General features: G+C 39.8%; 1 protein-coding gene across 1 annotated transcript; it reads right to left on the bottom strand.

Annotated features, from left to right (window-relative positions):
• Nucleotides 1–523: 523 nt before the first annotated feature.
• Nucleotides 524–11,200, bottom strand: LOC134859900 (carboxylesterase 5A-like). Its single transcript, XM_063876684.1, is given in 15 exon segments — nt 524–707; nt 1,349–1,421; nt 1,579–1,728; nt 6,122–6,263; nt 7,090–7,161; nt 7,163–7,171; nt 7,329–7,477; nt 8,328–8,436; nt 9,527–9,631; nt 9,765–9,816; nt 9,818–9,916; nt 10,075–10,179; nt 10,181–10,206; nt 10,737–10,875; nt 10,974–11,200. Coding segments are annotated over 15 exon segments (1,641 nt in total).
• Nucleotides 11,201–12,718: the final 1,518 nt, after the last annotated feature.

Below are 12,718 nucleotides of genomic sequence, written 5' to 3'. Positions count from 1 at the left end.
TTCAACTGTTGATTTGCCTGAAGACCGCCTGACCTCTAAATGTCCATAAATATGTTTAATTTGTGCCATAATGGCAATTTCTTCTATTGTACTGCCTATTAAATAAATACTTAAATAATTGTTTCATATATAATTAACATCTATGAAATTTTAACTGGGGTGCCAGTAAACTTACTATTAAAAGAAAACTTTAAATGAACAGAACTAACCAGTAAATGTATTTGAAGGCTTTTAGGATTATATACTTCAATAGTTTGATATTTGGAATCCTCCAGATGTGTCTTTAGAATCTTAAAAAGTTTCATAAGCTTTTTTATGGAAGGTTTCCATTCAAAAACTCTTTGCTCTTAACTTACATGATTGATCTTAGCTCTCAAAACTGTTTTCAAACATCATCTACAAACCATGCCGTGAGTGCATGTAACAAGAGCCACCTTTTTCTTTTTTGCAATGAAATGGTTACCTTTAATACAGCGACTCTACAAGATACTAAATAGGATTTGAGACATGAGGCATGCAGAGATCAGTTCCCAGTGTTGGCTGCTGCAGCGGACTGCTCCAGCTGCTGAGGCAGAACGACAGTGGCAAAGTGGACTCTTTCCTTCTTCAGGTTCTGTTTGAGCGTCTGCATCAGCCCCAGCTCCATGTACTCCTGCTTGTGCCGGTCATTCTGAGGCCAGGAGAAGAGCCTGGGGCCGTTTGGAGAGCTTAAGAGATAAATGCAGACAGTTTTATTTGGACAATCTGCAGAACAGACACAAATCTGCAGAATAGACAAAAATACACTTTTTTTACACTGACATTTTCCTGGACACAAACTGTTTACCCTGGTCCATCAGGACCAAAACCTCTCTCCACCTGAACAGTTTCTTCCCCTCTGCTACCAGCCTTATTAACAAGACCCAGGACCCCCACTGACATGATAACAACATGAACAACATCTTGTTCTTTTTTTCCTCATGCTCAGCCCCGTCTGCATATTGCACATTCTTGCACTCATGTCTGAACAGCCCTTCACTTTAAAATATTGCCATATTTTCATTGTCTTAAGTGTTTTTTTGTTTGTTTTTTAGTTTTAAGGTTCTTGTATATTTAAATTTAGTGTAAACATAATTCTTTTTATTATCATCAATGTCTTTTTTGGACCTATTTTTACAAATTATTGTCATAGGTTGTTTATGTTCGCACCACCACACACCAAATCAAATTCCATGTTTGTTTAAACGTACCTAGCATAAACTTGATTTTGATTCCGATGACAATTTTGCTGTCATTGCTTACTGCCTTATTTTAAAAGTTAATATACAAATAGTGCATCTTGATATTGTTGTTTTCAGGGCACACTCACCTGGTTTGAGCAAAATTGCTCCAACATGCCATCATGGTTCTACAAAGCTTCTCATCCCCCTTGGTAAGGTTTCCTGAAGATGGGACAGGAATAGTTCAATCACAAATCAGACACTGGTATCCATTCACCATGATGTCCCAGAAGTTTTGGGATGAAGTGGCCATGCCTTACATTGCATAACCCAAGCAATAGAACCCATCTAATCTACAAATATGTATTGGTTAGCATACCTATGATTTTTAAATGTCCATTCCAGAAACATCCACCAAACACAAAGCCGACATCATCTGCATGATCTGCCTTCACAAAGGAAGGACGGTTGTTTTTGTGTATCCCAGCACGGTATGCAAACTCATACATGTAAACTGGAACACCCACATCTAAATACAGCAAGGATTGGAGAATGAATGTATCTATACTGAATAACACTGAAATTGTTGGGGAGCTGAGGCAACATTTTAAAGAATATCTTGAGATAAATGATAATGGAGAAGTCAACCCTACAATACTATGGGAGGGAGCAAAAGTAGTTATGAGAGGGAAAATCATACAGGTCTCATCCAAACTGAAACGAATGCGACTGGAGGAACAGCTGGGGCTAGAAAACAAAATAAAGTCATTAGAGAAGCAACACAAGGGTGCAGGCTCAAGCAATGTTATTACTGAACTTAAAGAAGCAAGAAAAGCCTTAAATAAACTGCTATCACTGAAGGCAGAAGGAGCTCTAAGATTTATTAAACAAAGGTAAGCCTATTATGAGAGTGGAAACAGAGCTAGCCGTCTTTTAGCTTTTCAACTCCGCAAAGCCCAGGCACACCCCAAAGAGGTGGTAGAGGCATTTGCAACATTCTATCACAATTTATATAAGGAACCCAGGTCGCAAATGACAACTGATAACACCAACACTTTCCTTAAAAATGTAAAGCTCCCCACACTATCAGAGGAAGCGTCATCACAAATGATATCACCTGTAACAGATGCAGAAATTAGAAATGCAATAAAGAGATTAAAAAATAGCAAATCCCCAGGAGTTGACGGCCTCCCTGGAGAATTTTATAAGTGCTTCATTAATGACGTAGCGCCAGTGTTAACTGAAGTGTTTAGATATGCTCTCTCTGAGGGCAACCCTCCTGAGACCTGGTCACAGGCCATCATATCTGTGATACAGAAGGAAGGAAAAGATCCAACACTTTGTGAAGGATATAGACCCATTAGCCTGTTATGTAATGACCAGAAATTGTTAACAAGCATCTTAGCGCAAAGAGTTCAGAGACATATTGGATCACTTATTAAGCCAGACCAAACAGGGTTTATTCCATGCAGACAGGGTGCTAATAATATAAGGAGAACCTTAAACATAATTACCTGTGCAAAGACAAATAAACAGACGTCAATGCTTATAAGCGTTGATGCACAGAAGGCTTTCGACACTGTGAAATGGGAGTTTTTGTTTCAAACATTGTCTAGGATTCAGAATTTATAGGGTGGGTAACAACTATTTATAAACAGCCTAAAGCAAGAGTCAGAGTGAATGGATGCTGCTCAGAGTTTTTCGACCTGCAGCGAGGAGTGAGGCAGGGAGATTGTCTTAGTCCCTTACTTTTTGCCATAAACATTGAGCCCTTGGCGGCATCCATAAGACAAAACGAGAAAATAAAAGGGATAATGGATATGGGAAATACAGAACATAAAATATCACTATATGCGGACGACATTTTGACTTACTACTACTATTTCTGTACCTGCTCTAATGAACACTCTTAACGAGTACGGTGAACTCTCTGGATATCAGATTAACGAATCTAAGTCTGAGGCTATGATGTTAAAGGGACAGTGGCTTATACAACTAACAGGACGACTTCACTTTCGCTGGTCACAAAGATTCAGATACCTTGGAATAATTCTAACTACAGATCTATTAAAATTGTTCACAGCCAATTATGGGAAGTTGATGAAGTGTATAAAAGCAGATCTTATAAAATGGGAATTATTACCACTTTCTTTGATGGGAAGAGTGGAGACTATTCGTGTAGATGGCCACTAGCAGTGTCTATTATGCTTATCCTGTTATTATATTTTATCCTTTATTCTGAGTTACTTTTTATCTCATGTGACTTTTATTTTGACATCATGCTATCTGCACGGTGAACCAATCCTTCCAGAACGTGCACGCTCGCTGAAGGTATAACACAAGAAGGCACGTTACAAGACAATGCATGTCTAGAGTCAGAGATCTCAAAATAGTATTATAACTTTAAATTAACGTGTTCTCTAAAGCGTTCCTTGAAGTGTTATATTACGTTGCAGCATTCCTGGTCAAACCCGTTTGAATGAGTGCTCTATTTGCTTGGCAGTAGCAGTTTAAAAAATAAGGTATGAAGTTGCTAGCTAGCTCTCCAACGTTAAGTTAATGGCGGCAGTCTTCCCTGGATCACCACTCTTTAGCACCCCTCGATATGCGGAGCGAGGTATGTGTTTCATTGTAATGTAGCTACTGTCTATTTCATATGTATTCATTTCTTACGTTTGTGTAAATGATGTAATGTAAATAGTAATGTGATTCATTTCATGATAATGTCGTTATCTATTTGATGCTAGCTTGCTTAAGTGCATTTGTCAAGGCATTATTTGTATCTAGCTAAATTGCCTTTGTCATTTTCCTTTTAAGTTTTCACGGTGTTTGTGCAATGCACACTCGTCTGAATAAAGTACACCCGTAAGGAAACACTCCAAGCCTGTTTATTCAAGTTGAGGGGCCGCTACAATTCGAATGAACATTCTCCCCAGACTGCTTTTCCTTTTCCAATCTTTGCCTATTCTTGTCCCCTCAGCTACCTTCACCACTATAGAAAAATGGTTTTCTAAATTCATATGGCAAAGCAAACCCCCTAGACTTAAACTCAGAAGATTACTATGTACAAAAATCAACGGAGGCCTGAATTTACCTAATCTGAAGCAATATTACTGGGCAGCCCAATTACGATCCATTGTTTCCTGGCTATCTCAAGAAAGGGATACTGTTTGGGTATGAATGGAACAGTCTGAATGTCTAGATGTTCCACTGAACTCACTCCCATTCCTTAACTTAGACACCGAATGGGTGAAAAAGCTCACAAACATATGGGTTAAAAATACTCTGAGAGTATGGTCTACTGTAAGAAAAAAAATACAATCACCTTTGACCATATCTAGAGCCATAAGCATAGCTAATAATATAGAATTCATTCCAGCAAGGCTAGATAGGGGTTTTGAAAGATGGAAAGATAAGGGATTAGAAGTCTTGGACCAGCTATTTGAGGGAACTGTATTAAAGTCATTTGAACAAATTAAAGAAAAGTGGGATTTAGCAAATGAAGACTTTTTTAGGTTCTTACAAATAAGGGACTATCTAAAGAAACATAAAGAATGGGAAAAGCTTTGTTCCCCACCATCTAAAATAGAGCATATTTTCATTTCAACTATACAGGGAACAGTGACAAAAAAATGATATCATATTTAGATAAGGCACTACAAGAGGATCTGGGAGAGAATAATTTGGATATTAAAGAAAAGTGGGAATTGGAGATGAATACAATAATATCTGACACACAGTGGGAAACTTCATTTGAACAGGGTCATAAAGTCACAAATAGCCCCAGTTGGAGGGAATATGGCTGGAAGCTGAGAATGAGGTATTTTAGAACACCACTTGTTATATCAAGGTGGAGTAGTGGTTCGCCTGAGTGTTGGAGGGGTTGTAGCTTACCAGGGGACCACACACATATATTCTGGGATTGCCCAAAAGTATTGGAATATTGGAAAAACATACAAAGAGAAATAAAGCAGTGCTTGTCTATAGACCTGCCGATGGAACCAATGCATTTTGTATTGGGCATAGTACCTGAGGACTTCCTGGAAGATAGCCACACAAAATTGTTAAGGACATTTCTGATAATTGCAAATAAAGTCATAACGGCCTCCTGGTTGAAGCCACAGCCCCCCACAATAGTTCAATGGAGGGATAGAGTCCAAGAGGTTTATCACATGGAATATACCACTGCAGTTTTACATCTTAAGTCAGAAGCATTCCTCAATAACTGGACCCCTATTGTGTTGTATCTCCACCTTGTATGACTGTATGACCTTTTTGTATGTTTTTCAACTTTGTCATATAAGATTTTGTGTTGATGCACTGCATGACTGATGTGAAAATACAATAAAAAGAAGTTCAAAAAAAATAAATAAAAAAATACAGCAAGGAGACAAAAGGCAAGAGGTTTTTGCTTGAGCTCTCATATATACAGTTACACCTCAACAAATTACAATATCGTGGGAAAGTTAATTAATTTCAGTAATTCTATTTAAAAAGTGAACCTTATATTTTTATATAGATTCCTTTCACACAAAGTCAATTATTTCAAGTGTGATACGACCCCCTCCACTCCACTAGGGGTCTCTGCCTTTGTGTTGTGCTTGCTCTCGTTTGTTTTTATGCTCCTTTCATCTAATTTTAAATTGCATCACCTCAGAGTTAATGCAAACGCAGTGTGGTAAGAATGAAAAACCTGCAGAATCAACTTTCCACGATATTGTAATTTATTGAGATACACCTGGATCTGCAGGTTATTCATTCTAACCACACTGCCTTTGCATTAACTCTGAAGTGATGCAATCTAAAATGAGATGAAAGGAGCATATACACTGATTGAATGTCCCTTAGATGCTTCAACCCGTTTTCTTCAAACGTCAACTTTGTTACAACTTCTACAGAGATCTGCGGAGCTGCTGTTTGACCTGAGAGGTATCCTGCCACCGTGACCATAGGCAGCGCCATCAGCATGTCGCCAATCATCTCAGTGAAGGCGTCTCTGATCTCCTCTGTTGTTCTAGCGTCCTTCAAGTATTCGTCAGCGATGAGGCTGTTGGCAACAGAGGCCTGGGACAGGGGGGGTTGGATTGTGACTGATGTGATGATCATAAAATCTATGTGTTTGACAGATCAGGACACAATTGTAGGTTAAAATGTTGAATTAAACCTTCACAAAATCCCTTGGGCTGACCACCTTTTCAATACGATGGTAATGCTTATTGAATAGAGTTTTATATTTTGCCTAAATACTCCCCAAAAATTATTCTGTACTCAAGTGGTTGTGTGAGCATGAGATCTTCAACAGGTTTTTTTTATATAGTTTTGGTTTGTGTAAACATCCATCCTGGTGTTGTAAAATATGTCTTTGACTGTGATATTATATAACAGCTTCAACTGTCAGCACACCTAGACTGGGAAGTACTTTTCAATGAAGTAGGATATAATCTGTGCTTGGTCATTAAACTTTTGACGTAAACAATATTTGCAAATGATTATTATATTAACAAAGAAGTAAAGCAGCTTTCTAGTTAAATGACTTAGAACATGTCATCAAGGGATCTTTCATCTAATGCCATCAGTTTATGTTATATCGCTTACTTCCTTTGCAATATCAGAAACTGATATTAAGCAAAGCACTGGCCCTGGCCAGAAGCCCATGCTTTGGTCTGTGTATACAACAAAAATATGTAATTTAATTGTAGTTATGGATAGTACCATATTGTTTTGACTGAATACTTTAAAGGGGCAAAAAAAATCTAAAACGTTATATGAAACGGTAAACTAAATTAAAAATGTCAAATTAAGTAATAGTATATAAAAACCCAGCTTAATTATGCATGAATGAATGACTGAATGAATAATGATCACTAGGAGCAGCAGTCATGGAGCTCACCCCTGCAGGGTTGAAGATGTTGGCCACTGACAGGACGGACTCTCTGTTCATGCCACTTTCCCAGCCTGGGGGGGGCGAAGATCTGTAATCAGCATCAGACAAACGCTTCAAAAAGAGTTCAAGATGAACAAGAAATCCTTCAAGATGAGTTCCTTTCATAAAAAATAGGTCTGAAGATTATTGACACACAGCAATAGAAGGAGCAATGGGATGGCCAAAGAACATGATGTGTGAGTGACCTGAGGCAGGATCCATCCAAACTCATGGTTCGTTATTCCCATCATCACTGGAATCTTCATCACTTCTTTCCTCTTGAGGAGATCTTCTGCTGTGTCAGTCAGAAACACGCCATCCACCACCGCTCCCAGGAACCTTCATCTAAACACAACTCTGCAGTTACACATCTAACTCCTCAGTGTTTTCAGTGTTTCACTCTCAAGCAGTCAACAGTGCTCACAGGATGCCCCCCTGTGGCCAAGGTATCCCTAACACATGAAGTTTGATCTAGAATTTTACGCTGATCCTTATCAAAATTAAAATGTTTTTTTCTGGTGAATTATTCACCCTTTGTAGCTGTGTCATAACACGGCACCATATGCTATTTATTTTTTGTCATACATAATTAGGATATTTATATATGTTTAGATTTTAGATGAATCCATCTTTTGGAATAGGTAAGATAAGAAGTACTTTATTAATCCCAAACTGGGACATTTTTGTGTTGCAGCAGCATAAAATAAAACAAAGCATTGCACATAATTAGAAATAAACAATTCTAAAGAATAAACATTTCAAAATAGAAATAAACCGGAATTAGAGAAAAAATACAGTTGACTATGAAAATAAAGAATCTATAAACTGTCTGACAAATAAACACTGTTGAAGTTTACACAATATAAAGCAGGATATTACGATAAGAGTGCAATGAATGGAATATTAAATGAAATACAAATGCAAAATGTACAGTGTGAATGTTATATGTCCAGTTAACAAAGAGAAGTTATGGAGCAGGGAGTCCTCCGGGTTTTACTATTATTCTGCCATTCAGGAGCAAACACACAGAAATGTAGTACAATTAGAAAGTGTCGTTCCTGTTTTGGATTCTAACTTTTCTTCATTAAAACTGTGATAACAGATTGATACAGGAAATAAAATAAGCAGAACAGAATAAACCACACAATCAAAACAACATTAGTGCTCAAGACATCAGGACATCTGTGTGCATAAGTTCACAAGACCATTTAACTTTTTAGTTGCTTTGAGTAGTTCATCTGTACTTTTCTCCCTTGTACATTGGACCATTTCCTCTGTGCTGTGGCGGTCACATCCAGTAAGGTTGGCAACAATCTGTACAAGGAAGAAATTATTACCAATGTAAAATACAATGGTCAATGTACCCTGATACAATCATTCTCTTGAAAATGTGTAAAGCCACATTTATTTTAACCTGTATGGACATGTGAAAAATGCTAAAGGAATTATATTTTAAGCCGTTGAACAAAAGAACCACATCCTCCATTACACATTAGTCTTCATTTTTCTCATAATGACTTCAGATTTTTTCTTTTCTTTCATTTTTGCTGGATCTGTGTTCTGATCAGCTTGCTAATACTTTACTACACAAGCTGCACTAAAAAGCATATAGAAAATCGATCGATCAAATGTAAGTCTATGTAAAAGAGGTAACATTTATTTACCCTCTGAGAATTATCACACAACTCTGCAGAGCTTCAGCTCTATGGAGCCACTTCAATGTAGGACCTTCCTTTAGTTTCCCCTTGTCACAGGGGTAGTTAGGACCCAATTGCAGAACATTAGACCAGAGTACAGTTCGTAAAGACTTTTATTAAACTTGATGCAGGTATATGTATAACAAGCAGTTTCGCAATGTCCAACACAAAATCTAATACGAAAACTCTCAGGAGAACTGCAAGTAGAGAGTGAAGAAACAATCTGGCAAAGAGGCGTAGTGAGGCTGGAACGTAGATACCAGGCTAATGTGATGTGATGCAGGTGTGTGAGCTGGTGAGCAGTCAGACTGATGACTTTAAACCGTGACATCCCTGGTATGGACCTCTGATAAACACACTCACTGCCTAGCAGCAAACTGAAGACAGTTCATGTGAGACACCAGCTGGAGTACACAGTGGAGTATCAAACAAGCAGTTAAAGCAGCAGGTATGTTTCTCTGGGGTTGGAGAAGACCAAAACAGAGCTAAAAGGAGAATGATCCAAACACAACTCAACTGGGATCTAACATGTTTGGCTGGCTTATTATGTAAACATGTCTTTGCCATAACAACCTTGATTTTGTCTTCATTCACCAAGTGGCCCGAAAAATAATAATGCAGTAAGTACAGTCGCTGTTCAAAACAATTAGCATGGGAAATGTTCCCTGAATCCATGCTGGTGTAAAGGAGTTAACATGAAACAGTACCTTGGCATCACCAGAAGGGTTTCTTGTAGTGTAGGTCCCAACTGTTGCTACTCCACTTTGAAAAATTGCTCTCTGAAACAGTCCTTTTGCTTGTGGAGACAGAGTCTGAATATAAAGGTTGATACATATGTTGTTAGCATAGATTCAAAATGCACTCACAAATACACTGAGGTTCAGTGTATATTAAAAATATATGTAACTATTGTTTTTTTTGCTTTCTTTCTGTCTCGTGTGTTACCAGTATCGATGCGCTGATGCCTAGTGCAGATTCTCCAGCGACTGTGACAGTTTGGATTGCCACCAAAGACCTGAATGTTTTCTTGCACCCATCTCAGGGCCGATAGCTGGTCCAAGAATCCCCAATTGCCCTGAGCGTGGTGGTCTCCAGTGCTGTTTACAACCAAAAAATGAAGACAGTCGCTTTGGATTTTAAAGAATCATTTTGTTTAGAAAAGTCTGGAGAACACTGTGATACTGTTGGTATTCTCAGTACTTGTCTTTATTTGAATCCAGAAATGCAATAAAACATGAGTAAAACAATCTCTTACCTGAAAAATCCCAGAAAGCCAAGGCGACACTGAATAACAACCGTCACTATGTTTTCATAAGCAGCTAATGGAGCACTGTCATACTGGGAAGCTGCACCCATTGAGACCTCCTCCATGGATCCACGCCATCACCTGATACACAAAACAGGAACTGCTGTCACACAGATTGAACCACAGTGAAGAAGAACCTGGAGAGGCCAAAGATGGCCCCCCTAATGCTCCATGTACTCAGATGGAATATATGCACAGGCCAAATTTCCCTGTGTGTTCTGGGTACATATGTCTGACATTAAAGAGGATTTAATTTGAGCCCTCCATTTCCACCAGATCTTTATCAGGCGGTGGTGCCAAATGGAAAACACATCCGCCTGTGTCCAAAGGAGGCAGCAATAATTGTAATAATAATACAATTAAATTTAAAAAATATTTTAAAAAAATGCAAGTTGCCTGTAAAGCGTTAATTTGAACAGTTAACAGAAGCCCCATCAGAGCAAGCCAACCAGCTCCTCAAGCTGAACAAACTCACCAAATAGAACACTTGGGGATGTTAAAATAACATGAACATCGTACTTGAGACTTCAGTCCAGACAAAGACATGAGAAGTTGATCACAAAGTAAGCCTTAAATGCTGGCCTGTTTAACCCGTTGCAGGTTTAACCCACCGGTAGTTTGTCTGATTGTGTTGCCTCAGCTGGAGTGTACACGTTCAGATACAGACAATCCTCTGAAATCTCTGCTGGTGTGTATTGTAGTGACATGGTCCTGGAAACATGCACTACTAATTCTGGATCCTGGATACACCTAAAATAAAATGAGAGACACAGGTTTGTGTTTGTGAGAGAACAAACTGTCAGTCCAATGTGATGCTGCTGTGTTACTCAGTAGGCACACAGTCGTACATCTTCGGCTGCTGTGTGCCGTCTCTCTTTCCTTCCCAGGGCTTTGCATCCTGGGGAGCAGCCAAGCGGAGGGGCCCAACAGGGGGCCGGGCAAAGGGGATTCCCAGGAATTGCTTCACCCTCCTTTCTGTGCCTTTCACCGTAACATACTCCCCTTGGATTCTCCCGTTTTTCAGAGAAACCACAGGGTCAATGCTCCCTGTTGAAGATACAAATGTGTGCTCCATGTGGGCCATACCAGGGTTTGGAGAATAAAACAATTCACATATCAAAAAGCTAAGGACCTCCTCTTTTAAACAGTGTATACTTCTCAAAATGTTTAAGTACATTTTACATCACAGCGTAAAGTGATTTGTGATTCAGAAATGTTGACTGTTGCCAAACTCACACGTGCTCAAACTGGAAAAGACTAAATAACATAAACTAAAAGCAGCACGTTTATAAAACACATTAGGCCAGAGTCTGTGAAGTTTGATTGACAGTGACTGTCGCAGATTGATTGGTGTGCCAGGGTTCCTTTTATTACCAGATAGTTTGGCACATTCTTTTTCTTCTAGACAGAATGACGGAAAACATGAATACAGCAAACAATTAGAACATTGTTTAGTTGAAGTTGGACATACTGTTGCAATGGTAACAGTTTTTCATCGAGAAAAAACATTTAGAAAAACTTTATTTCCCGTAGCATGGCGATGCTAACCGGCGATAGACCCGTTGTCCCCCGCGAGCTGAGGAGAAAGAGATGGGGACGCCGTGCCAGGGCAAAGCTGCGAGCAAGGAGGAGACGATACAGACCTGTCCTTCCTTCCGTCATCATGGGAAACGTAAGATCACTCCCTAACAACATGGACAAGCTATCGCTGTTGACCCGGCATCAGAGGGGGTATCGGGAGAACAGCCTCATGGTATTTACAGAGACGTGGCTAACAGAGCTAACCCCAGACACTAATGCTACATTGGACGGGTTTCATCTGTTGCGTGTGGACAGGACGAGAGAGAGTGGTAAGAGGAAAGGAGGAGGGCTGGCTGTGTTTGTGAACTATAAATGGTGTAACCCTGGGCACATCACTATTAAAGAAAAGATCTGCAACAGAGAGATTGAGTTCTTTGAAGTTAGCATGCGGCCACTCGCGGGATAGTGGCGTATATCCCCCCCTCTGCTAATTCTGAAGAGGCATGTGACGTCATCAGCTCTAATGTAAGCAGACTGCAAACACGGCACCCAACTGCCCTCATCCTGATCTCAAACACCCTGCTCACATTCAAACAATATGTTACCTGCACCACCAGAGACAACAAAACACTGGATTTACTGTATGCCAACACCAAGGAGGCGTACAGCTTATCACCCCTTCCTCCCCTGGGCAGATCTGATCACAACCTGGTCCACCTCCTGCCTGTGTATCAACCTCTGGTGTACAGACAGCCGGAGCCCACACGCAGCATGAAGAGGTGGTTTGAGGCGTCTGAAGAGGCCCTTGGGAGACAATTTTGACACTACTGCGTGGGATGTGTTCACTGACGCTCACGGGAAGGACATCAACAGCCTGACTGACTGCATAACGTACTATATCAACTTCTGTGAGGAAAACGTCGTACCCACCAGGACTGTTCGGTGTTTTCCAAACAACAAACCCTGAATCCAGGGTAAACCCCGAGATAAAGGCTCTCCTTCAGGACAAAAACAGGGCCTTTCGATCAGGCAACAGCGAGGAGCTGAAGGTAGTACAGAGGGAACTGAGGTG

Source organism: Eleginops maclovinus, chromosome 2 (assembly GCF_036324505.1).
Source record: "Eleginops maclovinus isolate JMC-PN-2008 ecotype Puerto Natales chromosome 2, JC_Emac_rtc_rv5, whole genome shotgun sequence".
Lineage (NCBI taxonomy): Eukaryota > Metazoa > Chordata > Actinopteri > Perciformes > Eleginopidae > Eleginops > Eleginops maclovinus.
This window is presented reverse-complemented; position numbering and strand designations above follow the sequence as displayed.